General features: G+C 42.0%; 1 protein-coding gene across 1 annotated transcript in view; it reads right to left on the reverse strand.

Annotated features, from left to right (window-relative positions):
- The window catches only part of LOC122803951 (ectonucleoside triphosphate diphosphohydrolase 5-like), a 759,259-nt gene extending 737,457 nt beyond the window's left edge, over positions 1–21,802 (reverse strand). Inside the window, exons 1-3 of the mRNA XM_044073628.1 lie at positions 21,794–21,802; positions 21,182–21,325; positions 21,012–21,087 (exon numbers count right to left, since the gene is read on the reverse strand). Of these exons, the coding sequence (XP_043929563.1) occupies positions 21,012–21,087; positions 21,182–21,325; positions 21,794–21,802 (229 nt within the window). The remainder of the gene's footprint in view (positions 1–21,011; positions 21,088–21,181; positions 21,326–21,793) is intronic.
- Positions 21,803–27,173: the final 5,371 nt, after the last annotated feature.

Genomic DNA, 27,173 nt, shown 5'->3' on the forward strand with positions numbered 1-27,173 from the left:
TGGGAAAAAGGGCAGCAATTCCTGAGGAGGTTGAGGAATGCCCAGAAAAGGAAGAAGGGATTTCCATACCATGTAATACCACTGACGAATGACAGACAGAACCCAAGAATCTTGAGTGATCTTTAAGCAATTGTTAAGGGACAGAAAAAACAGAGATAAAGGAATATGACTAAGGAGGATGGGAAGAAGACAGTCAGACAGAACCTGGTTTGTCTGGAAACTTCCAAGATGGCTGCACATTGAGTAATAGCTTAATTTTAGCTCTGCCAGTATGAAAAAAAAGAAACTCAGAAGACAGAGGAAGTAAACTCATATTTTGGGTAAATTTCAGTAACTGTCTAATTAGTGTACTGCCTGGATGCCAACAAAAAAGAAATCCAGAGAACCTGAAAGAAAATCAATCATAAAAGGGGAGGGAAAAAAAAACACTGACTGGGAAGAAGTCTGCAGCTGTTCAGTAAAAACCAGTACACTCTCCAGCTTTGGTGCAAGACATGACTTCGAGTAACCTGGAGGGAAAAAAATCAAATGTACTCACAGCTGATTAAAATAAACAAAGCACTGATTAAGTATATGAACTCAAATAACAAAAGACTGGAAAAAAGAAGATGTAAACAGATGTTCAGATGAGGTGATAAAATTGTAAAAATTACAGGTCGAAATGAAGAAAAGACTAGATGAATACAAGACTGTTCAAGGACAGATGTTTAAAAAAAATAATAGAATTAGCGGATAGAGCATGTTGGGAAAACCTCAGATTTTCAGCTGTACCAGAGGAGCTGGAAGGAACAGGCTATATTAATTTTATGAAACCATAAATAAGCAACTGGACTGGTATTCTACATCAGGAGCTGTTAACTGAAAGAGCACATCATGTGTATGCTCCAAACCTGGCCATGAGAAAGCACTAATAGTGTGAGACAGAGTGTTTGTGGAAAATGATTATGCACTATACAACAGGCAGAAGAGGAGTAAATTTATTCCACTAATCAGGAAACGCTGGGAAGCAGGCATGGGATTCAAATTGCTGTACCCAGATATCGTCAGAATACTCTTTCCTGGAGGAAAAAAAAAAGAAGTTATGTACTCACCATAATATTCCATCTGTGTTATCAATCTTCATTCCTCCTCAACTTGTGGGTGCAGATCCAAACCTCGGATCAGACTCGGAGCTCCTCTCTTACCCATAATGCCCCTGTCCTCCAGATTACCTCAGATCGAGTTTGCTGCAGCTGTATGTGCATAATACACACATACATATATATATATATATATATATATATATATATATATATATATATACACACACATACATATATATATCTTAAATATTTTGAACTATATACATGGATACTTGCAATTCCAATAAATTACTCTTTTGTGAACATAATATATATCCAAACTATGTGGGGGGCAGTGCCCTCCGCTTACAATATATACAAACTCCAGAGTCGCACTAGTGTGTGGAAAAGGCCATATATAACTTTCAGATTGTGTTTTCAGTGAATTGAGCTTTCAGTGATTTGTGCACAATCATTTGACTTTCAGTGAAATGTGCTTTCAGTGAATAGTCCTAGACCCATATATACAGATATATAAAAAAATAGGTCTACTTCAAGTGAGCAAACATGTGCTTGAACGAAACCCATATAACCAAGACAACATTACTGAAACTTCAAATTAACAAAACCTGACAATAACAAAACCCAAAAACCCACTTTACCTGAAAACTGTCACCTTCCGGAAACAAACATGAAAACAAACCACCACCATACACGACTAAAACACCATACCAGTACTAACCCTTCCAATAACTCCACAGTACATTAAAGGGTGCTTGCGTATTATCGCAACCAGATTCCTAACCTGGTATAATTCCTAATGTTATTGCAGAACGATTTTATCTGTTCTGCCATTCTGACTGCAATCCTCAGTGATTCGTGGAAAATACGTTTAATGTACTTTTTCCACCTTCATTATGTTAACGTAGCAATGGACGGCCACAACCCCAACCCATGTTAGGTCATAGTGCAGCATGGGGCAATTCCCTTTTCCATGATAACACTTACAGTGATACAAGCAAGCCACGGCAGAAGAATAACTGCTTAAACGCACCAACACCCCTCACATTTATGCTGTGCTCCACAAAGTATGAAGGCAAAAAATAAAGTACTATCAATCATTACAGACCTCACACTCACAGTGCAACAAGTCTAAACAGGATTATACGACATCTAACTGCACCTACGGGCTGCCTACACATTGTTACAAACAAAAGAAACAATAAGGTTATAGGTTCATAGGTTCATACTAGGCTATCTGCCCAAGGGCATTTATAAGCCTAGCCCATAGTTATTTGGCTTTCGCCACCCCTTTAGTTTGAATAAAACTATGCCTATTATTTTGCTGTGCCTCTGTCAAGCAGTGACACTGAAGTAATCCCTGGGGTATATCTACATCCCCATCCATTGGTCAAGATTCCTCTTGAACAAGGCCAGCCAGGTGCTCTGCCTCACATGTACCGGGATTTTGTTCCACAGCATAGGGAGTCTCTGGGTGATGAATCTGTCCCTCCAGCATGTTCTATTAATAACCGTGTCAAGGTTTAAGTCTCCCGCCCTTGTGGTTCTGAGGATCTAGATTTTTGAGGTGAAGCATATTCATCAAATCAGGGTTTGACATGGCCTTATATGTCAGGCACAGGTCACCTCTGAGCAAGCGGTATGAGACTGAATAGAGCTGGAGTTCTTTCAGTCGGGCAGCATAAGACATATTTTGAGACCCTTTATCCTTTGGTGAGGAACTTTTGGGGCCTTTCCAGCTGCTGCAGGTGTCAGGTCAGATACATTCCAGATGGGGCATTGTACTCAATCATAGGTCTAATGAGTGATGAGTACAGGGGGATGATGACCTCCCTTGATCTAGATGTGAATCCCTTCATGATCAGGTGGGCAATGTAGAAGGTTTTCCTAACCAGTTTAGCAATATGAGTGTCAAATGAAAGGCTACTGTCAACCTGGGTCCCCAGATCCCTTATGACTTCTTCTGTGCTCAGTGGATTGCCACCTATATGGTAGCTAGGGGTAACCTTGTTTTTCCCGAAGGGTATGACTATGCATTTCTTGGCATTTAACTTTAGGCCATGGCTCTGGCACCAGTTATCCGTTTCTGTGAGGCCCTTCTGAAGGATATCTGTGTCAGATGTGTTTTCGACTATGGCGCCCAGTTTTTATCCTGAGGTGAGGCTAAGATTAAACAGCTGTCCTAACTGCGGGTTTAATTCCTCATTGAGTTTGTGGAGCACACAGCCGGGGACACCATCCGGTCCCATGGATGCTGTGTTTTGCTGGAGAGAGCAGTTTTCACCTGGGCGTTGGAGATGTTTGGGGGGCTACAACCTCTGGTATAGATATCTCCTTTTGGGGGGAGGGGAGAAGTTTGCACTGAACCTGTCAGCCAGTATGTTGGCAATGTGTGTAGGTTCAGTAATCTTCACATCATTTTGAACTAATTCTGAGCATATCTGGGAGTTTCCTCCTAGGTTTCTAACATAGCCAAAGTAGGCCTTATGATTGTCTTTTGAGTCCTTATGTGCAGGTGCAGCTGGTCCCGAGTCCACAATCCTTGAGCATTTGTCCAGCATGTGCCCCCATCCTAGGTCTGAGGCGTCCCGTTGTGATGGTTTGGCTTGTTAAACTTGTGGAAGGGTAGGCCTGGGTTTGACTGGCATGCTGAGCCCACCATAGGAACTCCTGTTTTAGGCATGGGATTAGTGGATTTCTGTTTCTAGGCTGTGCCTGTGTTGAGACCATAAATTCTTTAGGTACCACTGTAGTTTTCTCATATGCAGTCTGGCATGTGGACCAAGATTATGCATGATGCCATGAAGCCCAGGGCCTGAAGAACTTTTCTTGTTTTTATTTTGTTCTGCTTTGTTAATGCCAAGAAGTAAAGAGGGGGTTCTTTTTTTTTTTCTGCAGTTAGGGATGCCCTTTTTTTTTCTGTGTCCCATTCCGCGCCCCAGAATGTTCTTTTTTTGGATGGTATCAGCCTTGACTTTTGTAAATTGACTGTGTATCCCAGGGCTTGTAGCAAGTAAATGACCCTTTGTAAATCTGTTGTCAGCTTGCTTTTGTTGTCCCCTTGTAGCAGGCAGTCGCCCCGGTATGGATAAATTTGGATTCCCTGTAGTCTGCAGTGGCGATTACTGATGCCAGGCATTTTGTGAATACTCTGGGGCAGTAGATAAGCCAAAGGGCAATGCTGAGAATTGATAATGCTCTGATCCTGCAAGAAATCTGAGGTATCTTCTGCAATTGGTCGAATGGGGACGTGCAGGTATGCCTCCTTGAGATCTAGAGTTACCAGCCAACATCCTTGCCCAGCATGGGAAGAAGTTGCTGTAGGGTCAGCATTTTGAATTTTGGGACAATGATGTATGTGTTTAAGATGGACAGGTCGAGAATAGGTCTCCAACTTTTCTTTTTTTGGTACTAGGAAGAGTCTGGAGTAGAATCCTTTGCCCTGTTCTGTTATTGGTACTCTTTCCACAGCTCTCATCTTGTTAATTTTTATCTGCTGTAGAGCTTCTTTTTGATTTGGAGGCAGGTTTGGCATTCCTCTTTTACTGGTAAGGGGTGGAAGTGGAACCGGGAGCCTTGGTCTATGGTTTGCAAAATCCACTTGTCTTTTGTGATATAGTGCCATTTTGAAAATAAGGCTAACTTTCCGCCTAAGGTGCTGCTATTTGTTCCCTGGTAGGCGGATTAGAGTCAAGTCACTGTGATTGTCCTGTTGCAGTGGCAGTGGTTGTGTCTGTGCCTCTGTTATTACCTTGCCACTGTCGTCCTCTGTAGGCACCTCCTCTGGATTGATTTCTGCCTCTGGAACGCCTATTCCTGCCCCTTTGGGATCTTGTGGAGTCAGGAAAGGACCAATTTTTGGCAGGCCAGTTCCTGCTAAACCTTGGGGGCTGAACCTGTAAGAAATCTTTAACTGTTTGTACAGATTTTGCCTTTTCTTCCATTTTCTTCATTACCTGCTGGGCAGGTGTACCAAATAAACTGGCCTTATCCATAGGAGCATCTAATAGCTTTGCTTTAACATGATCCGGTAAGACCTGTTCTTTCAGCCATGCATGCCTTCTTATAACTGTGCCAGTCATGGCTGATCTAAATGAAGCCTCTAGTGCATCATAGCCACATTTTAAAGAATGGTTGCTAACCTGTTGTATGTTATTTACCATTTCTAATACATATTTCTTATCAAAGATTCATCAGAGGATACTTTAGTTAACTGATCAAGCATAAACTCTTGGTATTGGATCATGTGAAACTGACAGTTTAAAGCTCTAGCTGAGAGAGTAGCAGAGGTGTAAACTTTTTCCCCATCTGTCTAAGGACCTGGATTCCCTTCAGAAGGAAAATTTTCTGTGAGAACTGCCTTATGGATAAGTCTCCCGCCTCTTGTGGTTTGAGGGATCTAGATTTTTGAGGTGAAGCATATTCATCAAATCAGGGTTTGACATGGCCTTATATGTCAGGCACAGGTCACCTCTGAGCAGCAGTATGAGACTGAATAGAGCTGGAGTTCTTTCAGTCGGGCAGCATAAGACATATTTTTGAGACCCTTTATCCTTTTGGTGAGGAACTTTTGGGGCCTTTCCAGCTGCTGCAGGTGTCAGGTCAGATACATTCCGAATGGGGCATTGTACTCAATCATAGGTCTAATGAGTGATGAGTACAGGGGGATGATGACCTCCCTTGATCTAGATGTGAATCCCTTCATGATCAGGTGGGCAATGTAGAAGGTTTTCCTAACCAGTTTAGCAATATGAGTGTCAAATGAAAGGCTACTGTCAACCTGGGTCCCCAGATCCCTTATGACTTCTTCTGTGCTCAGTGGATTGCCACCTATATGGTAGCTAGGTAACCTTGTTTTTCCCGAAGGTATGACTATGCATTTCTTGGCATTTAACTTTAGGCCATGGCTCTGGCACCAGTTATCCGTTTCTGTGAGGCCCTTCTGAAGGATATCTGTGTCAGATGTGTTTTCGACTATGCAGTTTTATCCTGAGGTGAGGCTAAGATTAAACAGCTGTCCTAACTACGGGTTTAATTCCTCATTGAGTTTGTGGAGCACACAGCCGGGGACACCATCCGTCCCATGGATGCTGTGTTTTGCTTTGGAGAGAGCAGTTTCACCTGGGCGTTGGAGATGTTTGGGGCTACAATCCTCTGGTATAGATATCTCTCCTTTTGGGAGGGGGGAGAAGTTTGCACTGAACCTGTCAGCCAGTATGTTGGCAATGTGTGTAGGTTCAGTAATCTTCACATCATTTTGAACTAATTCTGAGCATATCTGGGAGTTTCCTCCTAGGTTTCTAACATAGCTAAAGTAGGCCTTATGATTGTCTTTGAGTCCTTGGCGATTTTTCTCTCAAAATTTGCCTTGGATGATTTTTTTATGAGAGCTCTTAGTTTTTACTTATAATGATCAAAGGTGTCTTACCTTTCAATGATTTTGCTCTATCTTGTAGTAGCTTCCTCCTTTTGTTGTAGAGCTTGTTTATGGCTGGGGTCCACCAGACTGGACGCTTGCCTTGGTACAAAGAGTCTTAGTTTTGTTTGGGATTGCCTGATCCATGCAGTCCTGTAGGTGCTGGTAGAAGGCATCTGTAAGTGATTCAGCGGTTTGAGTAATGTTTACCACTGGCTCAGGGGCCTTAAAGGAGACCACACTAGTTTTAGAAGTGTGAAGTCGGCTTTTGAGAAGTTTTTCACTGTGGTCTTTTTATTTCAGGTGGGGGCGGGATGAGGACCTTCAGCGAGATTAGTTTATGATCTAATCTCACCAGTGAGGGTATACTCGGTGTTGATCATTGTGATCCCATGTTTGTGTTGATGAGATCAAGTATGTTTTCTCCTCTTGTGGGATGGTGACTAGTTGTTCCATGGCATTTGAGTTTATGAACTCCAGGAACCTTTGGCTAGAGTGTTTGGGCTTGAGTAGTGTTCCCAGTCTATATTAGGGTAGTTGAAGTCACCTAGTATGATGGTGTTTGGAGATACATTTATCCCCTCCATTGTTTTCAGGAAGGCCATGTGAGGTTCCTGAGTTTGAGAGGGTGGCCTGTAACATGCTACAAATTGCAGAGCAGTCTTGCCTATGGTTAATTGCACCTGGATGGTCTCCGATGCATCGTGCGTTGCCACCAACCTTGAGGTGTGGGTGTCCTTTATGAATATGGACACCCCCCCTCCTTTCTTGGTGTTGTTTATGAAATGTGCGTCAGCTTATGAGAAAACAGCCTGTACTCCAAAAAATTAAAAGCCGCTAAAAAGTTAAAATAGGACTTTCCTCAGCCAGTATAAAATGTTCCAATGACATAGTAATGGCAGTAAGTGTCCGCGACATAAGTAACATGACAAGAAACCGAATACATCATTTCTGCAGGGGTCAAGCCTCCCTGAACTCCGGTAAGTTAATTATACCAACTCAGAGATCGCACTACCTTGTGGAAAAGGGCATATTTCCATCCAGGTAGCTACTGCAGACTGCAGGTCAGTAACTTTTGGGTTTTTGGTTCTCGTTAATTTGAAGTTTTGGTAATGTCTCGGTTATATGGGTTTCGTTCAAATGAGCGTCTGCTCATCTGAAGGGGACCCAGGACCTATATATATATATATATATATATATATATATATATATATATATATATATATATATACTTCATAACTGTGAGCAACCATCTAAGGCTTGATAATAAATAAGACGAAAGCGCTAAAGTACTACAAGAGTTGGTGTGATTTACTATTCTTTGAATGCTGTTATTGTCACGAAGTTCATTTCTTAGTTAAAATTTCTTCTCTTTGTTCATTTTTTTGAGTGCGGTTAATTTTAGTTTTATATATATATATATATATATATATATATATATATATATATATATATATATATATATATATATATAAATGTGTGTGTGTGTATATGTATATATATGCAGATAAATAAAAAAAAAATTAATATAGGAAGATAAAATCAGGAGCTCAAAAGGAACAGTGTATTGGAATAGCTCTGTTAGTCTTCCCAAAGGGACAGGGGGATGCAGGGATGGGCGGGAAGGCTGAAGAATGAAAATGGACAACACAGATGGAAAGTTATGGTGAGTACATAACTTCTTAACCCGATGTTATCATTTTCATTCTTTTCTCAACCTGTGGGATACAGTCCCTAGCTACATATCTCTTGGGTCGCCCTCATGGAAGGATATTCAGGAGCACCACCGAGTCAAAGGATATTCCATTTCTGGATATAATATCCAACTTGTAATGTGTAACAAATGTACAAGTATTTGACCAGGAGGCGGCTGCACAAACATCATCAATAGATACTCTAGACCAAAAAGCTGCTGAGGTGAACACTGATCTAGTAGAATGTGCTTTCACATGCCCAGGAGGTGCGATACTTTTTGGAGAATAAGCATTAGAAATGCAATCTGTAATTCATTTGGTCCAGGTCACTTTGAATACAGGCTTCCTCAATTTTGCCTTAGAAATTAATAATTGGTCAGATTTTCTGAAGACCTTTGTTCTGTTGAAATAATGTCTATGTACATCTAACAGATGAAGGGTATATTTTCCCTTGTTCTTGAAATTAGGAAAAAATACAGGGAGATTGATGAACTGAATGATGAATGAAGTGATATTGTTTTCAGAGGCAACTTTTAGTAAAAAGGTTGGATTTGTATGTAGGGTGACTCTGTCCTAGAAAATCAAATACAGCGGTTCGGAAGAGGGTGCTTGCAATTCTGAAATTCTCCTAGCCTAGGTTATAGCCACCAAGAATAAGGTCTTCCATTATATGAATTTGAGATCTACTTTGGCAGATGATTCGAAAGAAGAGTGAACTAGAGCTTGTAAGACCATAGTGAGATCCCATGGAGGAGTGGGGTCTTTGAAAGGAGGTCTAAGCACGAAGGTACCTTTGAGAAAAGCCTTACACAATTTGGGAGAAGCCAAAGATGAAGAATTTTCACCTATGTGGTAACTGGAAATGGCTGCTAATTGTGCCTTGACAGTGGAGCAGCTTGCTCCAGTCTGAAAAATCAAAGCAAGAAGTCAAGAACTGTTGGAATGGGGATGGTAAAAGCATCCATACGTGTTTGATTAGCTGAAATGGAGAATCTTTCCCCTTGATCTTGTAAATTTTTCTGGTGGAAGCTTTATGTGAACATACCAGAATTTCTTTAATTGGAGTGGAAAGTCTAGAAAGTCTAGTCATCATTGGAACTGGAGAAACCATCAATTTGAGACCGGTTAAATCCGGGTGAGTTTGTCCTGAAGGGTGAAAAAGGAGGTCTGGACTTGGGTCTAACATCCAGGGAGGATGCATCAGGTGAGACAAAAGAAAAGGGAACCAAACCTGCTGAGACCAGAAAAGTGCAATGAAGACCACTTTGCTCTTCAACCTCTGTGCTTTCTGGAGAAATTTGGGAATGAGAGGAAGAGGGGAATAAGTGTAAAGGAGACCAAAGGGCCAAACATGGACTAAAGCATCTCTCAGTGATGGTCCCTGAGGAGGAATCAGGGCAAAGAACCCCCTGCATTTCTTGTTGCAAAGGGATGCAAAGAGACTGCAGCAAGGTTGACCCCCATTTGAGGAATATCAAGTTCACCACAGACTGATTTAGAGACCTCTCATGAGGCATCAGAAGGGTTTTGTTGAGCCTGTCCACTAGGATGATGGATTTTACTGGAATGTGTGCTGTTACTAGAAAGCGACTGGAAGAGATTGCCCATTGCCAAACTCACATTGCTTCTTGACAAAGTGGGTAAGATCTGGTTCCCCCTTGTTTGTTGGTGTACCAAACTATGGACATGTTTTCTGTCTGAATTTCAATCGTCCCTAGGAGGAAGAAAGTTCTGTAAGGCTTGCAACGTTAGAAGCACCACTCTCATCTCTAGCACATTTATATGTAGATTGGTCTCCTGTGTTGACCACATGCATTGAACAACCCATCCCGAGTAATGCCCCCTCCCATAACTGGAATGCCTTCGTGGTCAACGTGGGGATGTGGGGAGGAAGAATAAACAGATGTCCTTCTTCAGCGTCGCTTGATTGGAACCACCATGACAGGGAGTCTTTGCACACCTGAGATAGCTTGATGGGATAAATCAGAGGACAGCTGTGTAGGGACCATTGTACTGCTAGAGTCCACTGAAGAATCCTCATGGGTTGGCGAGCTGTAAGAACCAACATTATGGTGACAGCCATCGAACCTAGTGCTTTACTGGCTAGGATTTGTTTGATATGTAATCTCAAGGACAGAATTCTGTTTGAAGGTAAGATGGACAGGCAGTTGAATGTGTCTGAATGTGGCCCTACAAAATCTATCACTTAAACTGGTTGTAGTTGTGACTTTTTTGTGGTTTATTGTAATTTCCAGAGTATTTGCTAGGTGAAGCAGATGCCTGGTTGATGTGGTCAGGAACCAGTGGTCCAGGTAAGGAAACACTCTGAATAGTCTTAAATTAAGCTGTTACTACTGCCATGCATTTGGTGTACACCCGAAGGGCTGTGGTGAGACCAAAGGGCATAACTCTGAACAGTTAATTACTGGCTCCTAGCCAGAAGCAAAGAAACCTTTGAGAGTGCCTGTTCATTTTGTTGTGACAGTATGCTTCTTGAAGATCTATTCAGCACATCCACTTGTCCTTTTGAAGGAGAGGTAGAAGACTGTACCGTGACCATCCAGAATTTCGAGTTCTTTACAGACCTGTTTAGAAACGTTAGATCCAGTATTGGTCTCAGGTCCTCTGTCTTTTTTGGTACTAAAAGGAACCTTGAGTAGATACCGGATCCTGTTTGTTCTGGTGGGACCTTCTTGAGGAAGAGCTGCTTTGCAATTTCTTATGCTGCTGTCACCCTCTGATTGGGAGGAATATTGGGAAAATTTTCCTTTGGGATGGGAGTTTTGAAAAAATGAATATAATAGCCTCTGGATATGATTCTTTGCACCCAACAGTCATTTGTAATGGCTAGCCAGACATTTAGGTGCAAGGATAAGTGCCCCCCCCCCCCGACTGACTCCAGAGAGGGGGCAATCAGGTAACTGCTCACTGCTCTGAAAAGATCTGCCTGAGAAGGAATCTCAGATCCTTGGTTCTGTGGATCTTTTCTGCCACATGGGCAGTATCTACCAAAATGGTTATTTGCCCCTCTGCCTCTAGGGGAAAACTCTTCCTGTGAACCCTGGAAGGGCTCTTGTGACTTCTTGAACCATAAGTTCTTACCTCCATGTTGGTTCCTGGAAAATGGTCTTTGTGGGGTAGAGAATCAGATTTCCATGACATACAAGGTTTTCTCATTTTTTTTCACATCGGGAGACAGCATATTTCATGGCTGGTCCAAACAGTGATTATCCATCAAAAGGAGCACTAATGAATGATGCCTTGAAAGGTTCCTCAAAATCACAAATTCACATTCAGGCAGGTCTCCTTATGGCAATGCCTGAACAGGCTGCCCTTGAAAAACCCTCAGCAGCATGTGAGATTAACCTCATGGACGTATTAGAGATGGATTGCAGGGTGGCCATTCATGAGGAAAAAGCTTTATGTTCCTCTTGAGACATGGACACCAGGGCAATGTTGGAGAATTCCTTTAGTAAGTCCCTCTCCAACCTAGTAAAGTAAGCCAAGTAATTCAGTGATCGCAGTGTGAAGGCCACTGATGCATACAACCGCTTCCCGAACCTGTCCAAAGTCCTAGACTCCCTGTTACAAACTGGAACTCTGTTCGGACAGCTCCTTCTTAGTGGCTGCCATAACAATAGCATCTACAGGGGTACCTTTTGTCCAGTGTTGCTTATCTGAAGGGGCACAGATGATTTTATCAGCTCTTTTTAGTGTGGGCTCTGTGGTGTCTGGCTCCTTCCATACCTTGCGGGAGACAAGATCTATAAGGTAATTCTGGAGGAGGGGGTCACCCAAGATTTAGATAGGCCAGGCCTGAAGGGTTCCAAGAACACAGACTCCTCTGAGGAAGGGCTTTGGGTAGACCAACCACCTCTCTGGCATAGAATTTCAAGGCTGTCTCCAAAGGAGACATCATAGTTAAAAATCTTGGGGACCCTTCCACTTCATCAAGTCCATGTCTTCTGTCAAAGCTTCCTGATGGGAATCTAGGTGCCTCCTTTTACACCATATCTTGCGAGGGACCTCCTTGCAGGTATGTTCCAGGGAGATGTCAGGAGAGAGGAGGAGCTCCACAGGGAGAGATAATCAGAAGCTCTTAGGGTCTGGCTGTCCCTGAGGTGGAGAATGTGCAGGCTCAGGTGCAGAAGTCAGAATAGGAGTAGGATCTGAAGGAGGTAGAGTCAAAGTAATTCTTGGCTGGGAGAACACCCTCTCTAGCACTTCAAATGCAGAAGGACATGGAGAGGTCTCTGGCAGTCCCTCTAGAGCTGTAGCTCTTGCAGCAGACAACCCAAGACCCTCATGGATCCCATGCCTCAAAGGGGAGTCGGAGTAGAGCTGTCCAGGGCCGAGGTCCTGAGGGAAACTGATGGCTCCGAACACTTCAAAGCTGATGATATTCTCTTGGATCCGACACAGACACTTCGCATTCAAGATCAGTCATCCTCCAACAAAGTCAGAGCCGAATGGATCAGAGAAGTCATCGGAGCCAAGGATGGAAGGGCCATCGGATTAGATGCATAGACTCTGGTAAACTCAGGATCCAATGGCTCCACAGCAGGAGGTTGGATTGGAGAAGGAGTTATCAATGGTACAAAGTTAGGATGATGGCTCACAGATCCGGTGGGGGATGGAACAGGCAAAACCCCCATTTGTATCTGCATCCTGAGGAATCTCCTCGTCATCCTGTCCATCTCTGCTTCGGAAAGTCTCTGGAAAGATCTAACCAAGGATGAAGTGCAGTGAGGTCTGAAAGGTTTTTGTGGGGTCCCCTGAAGAAAGGGAGACCTTAAGGTTGGAGACAAGACTTCCAAGGGTGAACTAGAAGTATGGTGTCTAGGAGGAGTCAGTAATTAAATGCTTGTGTCGGAGCCAAATACTTTGGATCAGACAAATTCAAGGTCTTGACAGGTGGCTCAGTCATAGCCCTTTTTGGAGACCAGGCAGGAAAGCATTTTCTGTGCTCCCTGGCCTCCTTTTGCTGTTTAGTGTGGGGTTTGAGTCCCTAATTCCTTAGAAGATCCAGCTGTAAAGGAAGTAGTCTGACGGAGAAGGCTCTTCAAAATTAGTTTATTGCTACGGTTGTTAATAGTTTGGGCATTAAAACCTGCACAGATGACACAATCTACATCTAAGTGATTGGGACCTAGACAGTACACTTACTCCCTGTGGGCATCAGACTGTGGGATCTTGTGCCCACAGGAAGTGCATTTTTTAAATACGGTCTGCTTGTCAGATTTCTCAGCCAGAACACACTATAAAAAAACTACAGGTATTATTTAAATTATTTTATTTTTAAGGAAAAGGAGGAAAAGGGGGGAAAAAGGAAAACTATCAACAATGGTAGAAAAGAGATATAGTAGCCAGTATATAAAAGGGTTTACAGAGGATGGAGAAACCTGAAAATAAAAACTAAAGTTGTTTAGAGGGTAAGGAAGGATAACAGAAAAATATCAAAAAACAAATTTTAACTCACAACAAATCACACTACCATTCATTTTTCTACCTTTATCTCAATATGTCACAGCATGTTACCCTAACATCCAATACTGGACCACTCTCAATACTTACAAACAACATATATCTAACTTCTACTATGGTCATCGGACACCCTCAAACACTATTTTCTTCTCTGATGTTCTCCTAAAGCATTTTAATAATTGTATTAATTGAAATTGTGTTTACTTTATAATACCTGCTGTATATAACTTCACTGAAATACATGTTCTATTGTAATATTATATAATCTTGGAGGTTTTCTCCCCAGGGCTCCACTGAAAATGGGCTACTAGCACAGTCGGACACTCCCAGTAAACAAATGTAAAATAAAATAATTAAAGTTTAAGTTGTAAATACACTCACAACCCACAAGGAGCTATGACAGAAGGAAAATCCCGACTTGCTTGAAGAGCGGCAAATGAGATCTGAAGTAATCTGGAGGACAGGGACATTGTGGGTAAGGGAGGTGCTCAAGAGTCGGATCCTAAGCTATAGGAGCAGCAGAGTCAGATCAGAGGTTCGGATCCAAACCCACAAGTTGAGGAATGAATGAAAATGACAACATCATATTCATATTTTAATGCAGAACATACTAAGCAAGAAATATAAAAGTCTGTCCAACAAAAAGTGAGCTGTGAAACAGAGGAAGATTCTGCTTCTTGTTCTTCTGGAAATAAAGACCAGAGAGAGACTGTGCTAGTGAAACCTTTTCCAATGTTTCAATGGAAAATGCTTGAGAGAGAGAAAAAAGCACAAGAGTTGACTACAAGAACAGAGTGTGTGTTGGAAATGTAGCACAGACTGGATTTGAGAGATGGAGGTAAACAGGAATAAAACTAGCAACTTGGAAATTGACAAATAAATGTGGGATTACAAAGCATTAATTATATTTGTGAAATATGATGGAACAAGAAAACCTGGAAATACTGGACTTTATTGACTTTGGTAAACTTGTAGGGGACTCTAAAGCATATGCCCTAATTCATGTCATCAATGTTTTGAAGAACACTTAGGTTCATAGGTTCATAGATTAGTAGGTTCATAGATTAGTACTAGGCTAACTGCCCTTGCGAGCCATTTTAAGCCCCAGTCATCACTTCCTGAGACCAAACCCTGCACCTTGTGTTTTTAAGGCAAACACCTTAACCATTAGGCCACCCACCCACCCACCCAACCCAACTTAGGCTAGAGGAAGAGGAGGGAGAGAGAGTTAACTTGTTGTAAGCACTAAATAAGCTACAAATTACTACAGCACTCAACTTTCCTCATTACTTAGAGGAAAACAGTTTTGGTACTTACATTCCTCACTTGTTTAGAGAAAAACAGCTCTTGTACTCACTTTCCTCACTTCTCTATAGGAAAATAGTTTTTTATTCAGGCATGTTCAAGGGTCAGCTCCCAGTGTTCTCTCCTGTCTATCTGATTACTCTGGGCATCTTGGGGCAATGTAGTAATTGTCTCATGTACACAGACAACCCTCTCCTCCTACCACCCAACACTACTACCTGTGAGAGATGCACTTATCTAGCCAAACTGGAGGTAAAGCTCTCTCCAACCAAGACTGAACTTGACAGTCAAGAGGAGAAGGTAAACACTTGCACCACACCACACTCATCAAATAGTCCCACCAAACCTACACCACCAAAATCCACAGAGAAACACAAAAACATTTGTGGAGGTTCTCAATAATAATCTGCTCAAGCAACAGAGACCTCTAAAGCAGAAATGCAAGCAACCTCCACCCCCCAACACAACCCAAAATGACACATAGCCCAGACTCAGTGTGCCAGACTCAGTGTGCCACTCAACCACAGCCCATAAAGGTAAAACGATGTACCCAACACACTTGTCATAGGTGACTCTATAGTCAGGCACACGGATGTCCCACTCACCAGGCTAAACAAAGAGAAGGTTACTGTCAGCTTCCTGTCGGGTGCCAGGATCCGCCACATAACCCATGCACTCAGGTCACTCCACAACAAGTACAAATATGACTCTGTCATTGTCCATGTGGGTGTGAACGACTGAAGACGTACCTCCTTGGACTACATGAAAAGAGACACATGGAAGAGCTCTCCGATCTTGTAGCCCAGGCAGGTATGACCCTAGCCCTGAGAAGCATCCTGCCATCGCCCAGAATGATACCGCAGTACAAGGACAAAATGATTGATTCAACAATTGGCCAAGCTTCTGGTGTCATTCTAAGATGATCCAGTATCTACCTGGGATGACATGGCCGACAGACCATGATGCTTTGCCAGAGATGGCCTGCACCTGTCACCCTTGGGATTCTGGATACTGGCTAAGGCTCTTGCCACCCCTATAGTGCCTTTTTCAGGCACAGTTCAAATGACAAATTCACCACCGTAACAGGAACAGGTAAGCAAAAACTGAGGGTAATGCTACACAATGCTAGAAGTCTAAATCTCAAAATGCACTCCCTCGAGGCACTCCTTAAAATGGAGAACATCGATATCTGTGCAGTGACTGAGACCTGGTTCAAGGCTCCAGAGTGCACCCCTGCATTACCAGGCTATAACTCATACCACACTTTTTGGCCATCTAACCTGGACCGAAACACCAGAGACGGAGGTGTGTCTATATTCATTAAGGATATCCACACCTCTAGGCTAGTTGCTCAGCATAATGCATCTGAGGTTATCCAAGTGCAACTAACTCTGGGCAAAACTGCAATCCAAATTGTAGCTTGCTACAGATCCCTCACCATGCCCCAAGATTCACACTCCTCTTTTCTTGATATACTGGAAAATATTAGGGTTCAACCAAACACCCTAATAATGGGCGATTTCAACTACCCCACCATTAACTGGGAAAACTACTCATGTACCAACACCACCTTCGCTCAACGCTTTCTGTTCATAAATTCCAATGTCCTGGATCAACTTATCCCACCCCCACCAGGGGCAACAATATCCTAGACCTAGTCATTACCAACATGAGTTACCGGTGTTCCACACCTGAAGTCAACTCCTCGTTGGTCAGATCCAACCATAAGCTAATCACCCTAGATATCCACATCCCACCCCCACTCCCCATTAAGGAAACCACTGTAAAAAATTTCTCCAAAGTCAACTTCATGCTTCTTAAGATAGAAGTGGTGAACTTCAGGACACCCATGCAGATGGACAATACAGCTACGACTGCTGAATCCTACACAAATGCACTCTAAGCACTTACACGAATGCATGGATCATGCTATCCCAAACAGAACCAAGATGCTATCCTCCAAAAAGGGAAGCCAATCTGGTGGTCCCCTGCCATAAACAAACTCTACAACAGAAGGAAGAAACTGTTGCAAAAGAGAGTAAAATCCCACGAGTGGAGGAGCTCCCTGGTCAGCCTCAGTAAGAAGCTAAGATCCCTTATAAGATCCTCCAAAGTTAGCTACGAAAACAAAATTGCAACTGATTCTAAGGACAACCACAAAGCATTCTATGGCTATGTCAAGAATCACAATGGCAACACCCAGATCTGCTCTGAGTTACAGCACAATGGCACAAAACTTACAGAAGCAACTGATATTGCCAACATCCTGGCAGACAGGTTCAGTGCTAACTTTACCCCCCTCTCACCACTTTACCCCTTCTCTCACCCCCTAAAGGGCCCATATCTATACAGGAAGAATGCAGAGTCCCTCTAATCACAACTACGCAGGTAAAAGCTGCACTCTCAAAAGCCAAAAACACAGCATCCGTGGGACCGGGTAACATCCCAGGCTGCTTTTTACACGAACTTCAAAACGAACTGGCTCCCCACCTAAACACCATGTTCAATCATAGACTCACGTCAGGCTTTGTGCCCACTGAATGGAGCACAGTAACAGTTATCCCACTTCACAAAGGGGGAGCCACCACTGATCACGGGAGCTATCACCCTATTAGCCTGACGAGCCTGGTCTGTAAGGCCATAGAATGTATCATCCTGGAACTCATAAACAAAGACATTGGTAACCTCCAAATCTGGACCCCACCCAGTTCGGGTTTGTGAAAGGCAGATCATGCCTCCTGAACCTGATCGACTTCTTTGAGGCAGTCACCAAAGCCGTAGACAAGGGTAAGGTGGTTCACACAGCCAATCTTGACCTCGCCAAGGCTCGACACCATCCCCCATTCTGGAATTATAGCTAAACTCGCTAAACTAGGTATAAATCCCTACATCATAAGATGGGCTGCCAACTGGCTGACTGACAGAACCCACAATGTAAAAGTTGCAGACTCAAAATCTGACTTCAAACCAGTGAAAAGTGGAGTACCACAGGGTTCAGTCCTGGGACCTTTCCTGTTTGGTATCTACTTCTCTGAAGTACAGGCTAACACAGAAGGCCTCTGGCTAATGAAGTTCACAGATGACTGCAAACTAGGAGTAATAGTTGAGTCCCCAAATGATGGACATCCTACAGAAGGGCCTCACTGAGATAGATGCCTGGTGTCAGAGCCATGGCTTCAAGCTCAATGCCAAAGAGTGCACTGTCATCCCCTTTGGTAAAGAATATGCACCCATGAACTACCACATAGGCGGCAGTCTACTTAATGCTGAATGTGTGATAAGACACCTTGGGACCCAGGTGGACAGTAGTCTCTCCTTTGATGATCACATTGCCACAGTAGTCAGGAAATCCTTCTACGTGGCACACCTCATCACAAAAGGGTTCTCATCCGAGAAAAAAAGAGGTCATTGTTCCCCTCTACTTGACACTCATTAGACCCATTATAGAGTACAACGCCGCTTTTGGAATGTACCTCAGAAGACATCTGCAGCAGCTGGAAAGCCCACAGAAGAACCTCAAAGAGGATTACTGGGCTCCAACAGATGTCCTACACTGACTGTCTCAAAAAAAACTCCAGCTTTACTCCGTAGCATATCGCCTACTCCGAGGTGATCTCTGCCTAACATATAAAGCTATGTCAAACCCAGAGCTGTTGGACATGCTACACCTAAAGAAATCCCAATCTCTCCGAGCTACACACTCTAGGGACCTAAACCTTGTCACCACAATAAAAACAGGACATGCTGGAGAGACAGATTCCTGTCCTAGAGACTTCCCATACTCTGGAACAAGCAACCCATCTATGTCAAGCAAAGTTCCTCATTAGGATTCTTCAAGAAAAATCTTGATGAATGGATGGGAAATAGGAAATACACCCTAGGGATCACTTCTGTGGCTCTGCTCGACAGGGGAACAGGAAAATAACTTTCTTGGGTGGTGTACGCCAGGAAATCTTGCTGACTAGGCTTACTTAGGCTCCTGGGCCGATAGCCTAGTACCTACCTATGAAAATGCTGTTCTTAACAGTAGTATTTTTATAGTGCATGATATAATTTGCATTCTGTAAAGTAAAGCTTTCTCAGTTATTTTCAAGTGTAATGGGGGTACTACAGTAAACAGGACAGAGGAGGATGGAATTTACTGGAGAAACTGGCAAAAGAACCAAGGTATTGGAAGTAAATAAGAGGGGAAAGTGGCCAATAATTTATTTGGACTGCAGGCTACAGATTGCCTTCCCTATCAATGATTGATATGAGTACAGGCAAAGAAATGGGGGGATCCTAAGTTAAAGAACAGCACTGGTACAGTTTTTAGAAGAATATAGTATAGAAGCTGCTGTTAAAAAGGAATAATTAGTAGAGCATACAAAATATTGCACGATAACTATAAGAATCAATCAGAGGAAGCTATAAAGGATTGGGAAGAGAGATTGGTTATAAAATTAGTTTTTGCACCATCTGTTTCAGAGGTCAACGTGTGAGAGAGGGAAGCGGATTCAAGAGATATTTTGGATTTTATACCCAAAAGAGAATTTAAAATTTAATTTTTACATCATCTGGATGGTTTTGAGAATACAATTAAGCAAATCTCCCTCTAACAGTTCCAGTAGCAGCAGCTCTAGAAGCTGCATCAGCAGAATCATAAGTACATTTCAAACAGTGGGCAGCCACTTGAGACAGAAGCATTCAAAGCAGATTTCTCCTTGGAAGAGGAAACAGGTGCCATAATACTTGTCTTTTCTCAAAGGAGGCAAACAAACTAAAATATGAGCTTGGCAGCTCAGAATTTTAAAAACAAGTGTTGCAGAAGAATGCACGTTATCTCCCACAAATTTCCAGCTCCAGTAGTGACAGTTAAAGAAATCCTTCGATCTAGCCTAACTAATTTCTAAAGACATTTCATTCAGGTCATTTCATCCAGGTCAAAAGAAGTTACCATTCCCTCTGCATTCAACCCTAATTAGATTAAGTAGAGTACAATCCCCCTTTCGGCATGCAACTAGCCAGACATATAATGCAGCTAGAAAGGCCCCAAAGGTTCCCAACTAGCAAGATTACTCATATAAAAAATCCTTAACTACCAACACAGGCATGAGGCCCCAACTCTATACTCTGTCTCTTAACGGCTTCTACAAGGAAATCTGTGTCTTGCAAATCTGTGTCTTGCATTCTTCAACACCAAAGACCTATCCTTTCTGGATCTCTTGTACCGCCATAAAACACACACCTGAACTAAGGATCTAAACCTCCACCAATACATAAAAAATGTTAGAAGAACAGAGTTACTACCCATCTGTTACCTCATCTCTGGAACAGGTTGCCTTTACATGTTAAACAGCCAGACACCCTCATCACATCTTCAAGAAAAGCCTGGATGATTGGATGGGTATCCACAAATTCATCTGTGTCCTGACATGTTTTATCCTCCTGTAAGCAGGATGTATATCTTGAGGATGGGTACTGGCAAAGTGCAAATGGCCTCTTGCCTTATAACTCCTATGATCCTATGAATTGACCAATACAGTTATTTAGGAAAGTTTTAAATGGTTTTGCTGAAGGATTACTAAGAGAAATAATGCATAGTATGTGTACTCATGTGACTGACAGAGTGTAAATGTATGTGTATGTAGCATCTAGGTCAATTCTGTCACTTGCTGTATCTATCTGCTGCGTCAAACAACTGATGTGGAGGAGTTAGAACTGGCGGTACTTCTGAACTGCAGACAAATTTGCTTGTAGGTAGGAGTCCACTACTGCTGTAATATTTAACTACTGACAGCACACACAATACAAGGAGAGCATACAGTATAAAATGCAAAACATTTACACTGAGGTAGCCAGTCAGTGTATACATATACCCAATTATCAAGCTTCACGTCAAGCAGAGAGATGCCCTCCCAAAGGCCAAAATGCATACTATCCAGATTGCTGAAAGAAATGGGCAGAAAAGACACCATTTGTATAGAATGAACTTGCACATTTAACAAATGAAAAATAAAAGATGAGACTGATAATGGTGCTGTTACATACCTTCATATGTTCCATTCATTATTGAAACACTCTCGTCTGGAACCAGAAATGGTGATTCTTCAAAGATCTCCTTCACCTGTAAACCAAACACATCAGCTAGAAACATCTATTGCAAAGAAATCCCAGACACCAGCCAGTGTAATGTCAGTGAGCTATTTTTGGTACCTTACCTCAGAGAGTAAGGCCTGTGATTTTTCTTCTGGCAGAAGTCGCAATCCAGCAGTAGCCTTTAGTACCACAGGAGTTTTCTCCCAATGAGTGGGTGGAATGGACTCCTTTGCTACCTTCAGTAGCTCTCGCACTGTCTCAGCCCCCTGGTAAGAGAAATTAGAACAACATCTAAAGTATTACGGAATATAGGACCAGTGAAAATATTGCTCAAAACTATCACAAAAACATCGACACATCATGACAAATATTTATAGTTACTAAATTTGTAGCATTTTATACTGTGAATCATTTGCAGTGGGTTTTTTTTTGTTTTTTTTGCATAACAATCCAGCCTCACCCTAATCCTACAGCATCCATTTAAACAAGACAATCTAAACAAATAAGAAGCATGAAGCCACACAGCACTTACTCCCTCTACATTTCTCCATGTTGCCCATGGATAGTCAACACCATCATGTTTTTCTCTTTAGAATTTGCTTAGGCTTACCTACTGCATACTTGAACCCTACTGGTATTTCTCTACCACAAACTCAGAGAAAGCTGTTCAAGCATCTTTCACTTTTTTTCAATAAAGTAAAAGATACCCCCATAACATTATCTTCCTATAGTACTTCATACATTTTATATTCAGCTTACCTCGGGACAAAATTACTACTACACTTACTTAGTTTTACATACAAACACATTTCTTTGCTTACTTAGCATTACATATGAACGCTATTACAACAGTGAATATTTGACAGTATAATTACATTACATTACTCCAATGCCTCCTGATGTTAGGTACACTGCACTACACTCGCATTTTCTTAAATGTTTACAAAAATGAAGTTTTGTTTTGTTATTCAGCCATTTTTTTTCCAAGCCAGATGACACGCATCAATCACTTTCTTCTGTTTTCACAGTTTATAGCAATTCACATATTCTGACACAAACACTCCTGCCTGAGAAAGGCTTACACGAAAATGTTTGTATTTAGTTTAACAGAAAGAGGAGCATTAATAAGATGGACTGAGGGATAAGCATGTTCGTACAGGAGCATGAACATACACATGCCTCTCTGGACAATAGAAGGGTTATAAATTGAAAATTATTCCAATGTTGCAAACCTCTAGAAAAGCAACTTAGACTTCTCAAGAACAAGGCTGATCTATTTCCAATATCTGCAACATTTCCCTAACCTGTCACATAATCCTTTTTATACAAAGTACTTATACCAGCGATACTTAATGTGGATGTTGAGAACAATCAGACATGTCATTCCAGGCTAGTTCTTTTTTTTTTCTTTGTTTTGCTATGAGGTCCCCCCATCTACCTACCCCCACTGGTTCTCCAGCACTGGGGAGTCCCCAGATTTGCTAGGACTACAGCTGTCCTGAGAGGCAGTCATTTAGGTAGACACAGAGGAATTTGTGCTCCCAATAGTATCCAGGAAATCACAGCAGTTTTTGTACAATACCCACCCTTACCCATTGGTGGGGAGACAGGACTCCTGCATTACTGCTGGGACTCACAACGGCTCCCCCCTGAGAGTGCATGCTTCCATGTACTTGCTAATGGCAGCTACCACCAAGTGGTAACTTGATGCGCTGAAAGCCTGCCTCCAGGATGCCAACTGCAATGCCACTCCTCTTCCTGCTCTACCCTGCCTTATTGCAAGAAGGAAGCCCCATCATCTGATAGCATCACCAACTGACTAAGCAGCTAATCAAATCTGGTTCACGAGTCATCTCTCTAAGACATTGGCAGTTGCATGATAGTATTTAATAAACAAGTTTATTCTTTAAGACATAATCTGTTATCTCAATTACTCAAAGGCTTACAGAATATAAACAAAGAAAAGATCAATCATTAAAAATGTTTCCATCATATGATAACATAAATCATTAACAACAAAAAGGTTCAATATGTTGTGCTGTTAATTGGGGAGTATAATTCCCCATTTCTCTGTTCCCAAACTTCAAATTCCATTACTGATGCTCATGATAAAGACTTAAGCTGCTGAAATGACATTTTCCTGAGAGATTCTACACTACAACGTAGCTGCACTCTATTTACCTCATGACAAGGAGAGTTACTGCTTTCTCTCTCCCTGAAGTTCACAAGGTAATGTTCCTATATCCAACACACACAAGTAACTCGTCTTACAAGCATATTTGATTTAGTGACCAATGGTGTATTCATGTGAACTGCGTGAAAAACTGCTATGACCAGATTTCTGAGTGTGTACTAGTATTTAGGGTTACAGTTGTGCTGAGTGAATTTCTTCATAAGTTATCTTGTTAGCAATGAGAGACCCACAAAAAAAAAGTAATTAATAACTGAGAGAATATGGATGAAAATTATATTTAACCACAGTGGTTTCCATTTTACATGACAGGGAGGAGAATGTCTGTGGTTAAAATCAAGAAGATTGTTTCCATTTTATGACTATAGTTATGAGATAACCCAACTCATGTTACATCCGAGATATGAAACTTAAAGGTTTGTTTATCAAATGGTCTGAGTTTAAGGGGAAAAGAACTAGATGAAAGTGGAATTTCTAGTATGTTGACAGCACTGAAACGGTCATAACCATTTCATTGAACCTTCATCTGGGGAAGAATTAACTTGCTTGTTTCACAAATTATATCCAATTTAAATTATGAATTAACTATTTACGGACATTCTTGACTTGTGCTATAACAGAATGTTCTCTATTATTGGGCATTATTTTACTATGTCACCCCTGGAGACAGACAGCATATAGAACCTCATGTAACACATCATTTCACGACATGCTACCATAGTTAATTTTCACTTAATTCTGTTCTCTCCTTTAGAACTCAGCAGGTGGTGGGGAGCCTCCACTTAAAATCAGAATAAATGGAAAATGCAATTTAATAATCTGACCAAATAGCAATATGCATTCCTAAGCACAAGCACTTCATTCTGAATGTCACACAACTGGCATGATTGCCTGCTGTCAAAATAGTTTAGGTTGGGGGGCAGGTGTACAGTAAAACTACTCTTATTACTGAGTGTTATGGATTCACCAGCTTAAACAAATACAACATCAGTACTTACTTTGTCTTAAGTGTACAAGCTGCCCTATGCCAGCAATTCTGAGTGGTGATTTAAAGCATTTATAATGAGGTAGCCAGTAGATGTATTTCCACATCCAGTTATCAAGCATCACATTAGGTACCATCTAAGGGAAAGTCTTATCAGCAGCAAGGATACATTTTTGGAATTTTTACACTGTACCACTTTTACCTGGCCTGTAAGCCAGTCCATTTGAGCAATACCATTCTTGATCTAGTTGCCTTCAAAGCAAATAATCTTGTTTGCATTCCATTCTTACTGCCCCTCTTGGTAACCTTCCATTCTTACTGCCCATCACTGTAACCTTCCACTCTTACTGCCCATCATGGTAACCTTCCATTCTTACTGACCCATCTTAGTAACCTTTCATTATTACTGTCCCATCTTGGCAACCTTTTATTATTACTGCCCCATCTTAGTAACCTTCCAGTCTTAATGCCCCTCTTGGTGACTCGTTTTTTCATAATCATTATCCCCTTAGTACTTAAAGGCAGCTAGTACGGTTTAGAAAGATTATTCACATATAATATCATCTGTGCGGAGTCTGCATGTCCTCCCTGTGGTCACGTGGGTTTCCTCCGGGTGCTCCGGTTTCCTCCCACATCCCAAAGACATGCTGCAGGTGGATTGGACACTCTAAATTGGCCCTAGGTGTGCTTGTGAGTGTGCCTTCTGTGGAAGGTTGGGCGCCGGGCTGGCAACTCGACACTGTAAAACTCCACTGCCATTCAATGTGCGGACATGGTGATCCCTAACGGGAAAAGCCGAAAGAAGAAGAAGAAGAATATCATATAACATATAATATTTATATCTGGAAAACCAGTCCTGTGATGCTAGCATTTTTACAAAAAGCATGCATATTCATGGTCCTATTACTATGTCTGCAGTGCCACAGTTAAGAAATATGTACTTATCTACACATTCTATGCATTCTACACGTAAATGGAAATTTCTTGGTGAGACTATAAAAAGGTCACTCAAGTCTCTGTAAATACTGCCTTATACATGTAAATAAATCTAATCTAAACTACAGTAACCAGGAATTTAAAAAAATGACTTGGCAAAATCTAAATTTAACTTTAATTGCTTTACAAGGCCAAGCACAATAAAATGCTTTAATCTTTCAACTTGATTACCGCAGAATTAACAAATGAAACATTCTAAAGATCTTGAAGATATTTTAATGTGGATTTAGTGCAGCTCTTCCTAACTCAACAAAACAGAGCTCAAAGAGGAGGGAATCAAAAACTGTTTTTTTGGGGACACTTTCCCAATCCCCCAAATGTAAGATGCTTTATCCCCATACAGTTTAGAACATATTTGAGAGTTTATATGGCCTCATCGCAGCGAGGTAAAGGGAATGGATCTTGGTGAGTAGTCTCAACAAGTTCAGTTTAGAATGAGCTGTTGTCGCCTGTGGTCTGACGTCAGGTCGTCAATGCTATAAAGCAAGGCAGCCGACATCATTACATCAGGTTTTTCTTGCCCTAACCCATCAGAAGCACAAAGGAATAAGGAAAAGTGGTCCTGGTGGCTAAAATCCATTGTGGAAAACTTATGTCCCCCTAGGGGAAGATGCTATATGGGGGATGGAGGGAGGGAAACCAGGACTGCAACAGTGAATACACTCGAACATCTACATTTATGGTAAGTGCACACAACTGTACTATGTTCTTTGTGCTTCACTGTTGCAGTCATCACCTGTGGGAGGATTCCCAAGGCTAAGGAGAGGGGTGGAAGGATAGGTTAGAGTCCTAGGCATGGGTCAGGAGGTCCTGCAGAACTATAGAGGCAAACCCTGCCCTACACGTAGAAAAAAGAGGTAGGTGGTAATGCTTTGTAAAGGTATAGACAGAGGTCCAGGTGGCAGCTTCCAATATGTCCCTGGTGGGGACTCCTCTGAGGAAGGCTGTGGAAGTGGAGGCTGCCCTAGTGGAATGGGTACAGATAGACTTGGGGGGGGGGTTTCCATGTAGTCTGTAGCAGAAATGGATACAGTGTGATATTCATTTGGAAATGGCTTGCTTGGAAATGGGCTTCCCCTCTGCCCCAGAGGCAAAGCCAGTAGTTGGTCTGTTTTTCTGAATGATTTAGTATGGTCCAGACAGTATCCAAGTTGTCTGTGCACGTCTAGCGAGTGTAGAATTCTATGCCCCTTGTTTTGAGGGTTGAAAAAGAAGGTGGGTAGCTGTATGGCCTCGATGAGGGTCACATCAGATACCACCTTGGGCATAAAGGAGGGGTTAGTCCTCAGGTAGACCCTGTCTGCATGGAAAATGATAAGGGCTCACCAGCCATGAGAGCCTGAAATTCTGATACCCTTCTGGCTTAGGTGATAGGTAGTAGGAAGGCAGTCTTCCAGGAGAGGTATTTCAATTCTGTAGAAGCAGCGGGTTCGAAACGAGGCAAATAGAAGTTATGTACTTACCATAACGTACCATGTGAGTTGTTTATCTCGCCTTTATTCTCACTGATGGGTTGGCTCCGACATGGCCGATAGCAAAGCTCAAGGTTTGCCAGTAGCTTGAGACCAAGCCCCTTATCCCACACTGCACTGCTGGAATTACCTGAGATCTTGTTTGCTGCGAGTAACAGTATTTCCACACACATACATACATACACATATATATATATATATATATATATATATATATATATATATATACATACACACACACACACACACACACACACACACACACACACACACACACACACACATATACATACACACACACACACACACACACACACACACACACACACACACACAACATATACATATCCTTTTATGCATTTCTACCAAGAACACTTCCCAAAGGGGAAGAAGAAATATTGAATAACCAGGATGGTACTAGCCTCTAAGTCAACAGTCAGCCAGGAAGGAGGGAGGGACATGAGAATAAA

Source organism: Protopterus annectens, chromosome 6.part0, assembly GCF_019279795.1.
Source record: "Protopterus annectens isolate FY-2018-M chromosome 6.part0, PAN1.0, whole genome shotgun sequence".
NCBI classification, from domain to species: Eukaryota; Metazoa; Chordata; order Ceratodontiformes; family Protopteridae; genus Protopterus; species Protopterus annectens.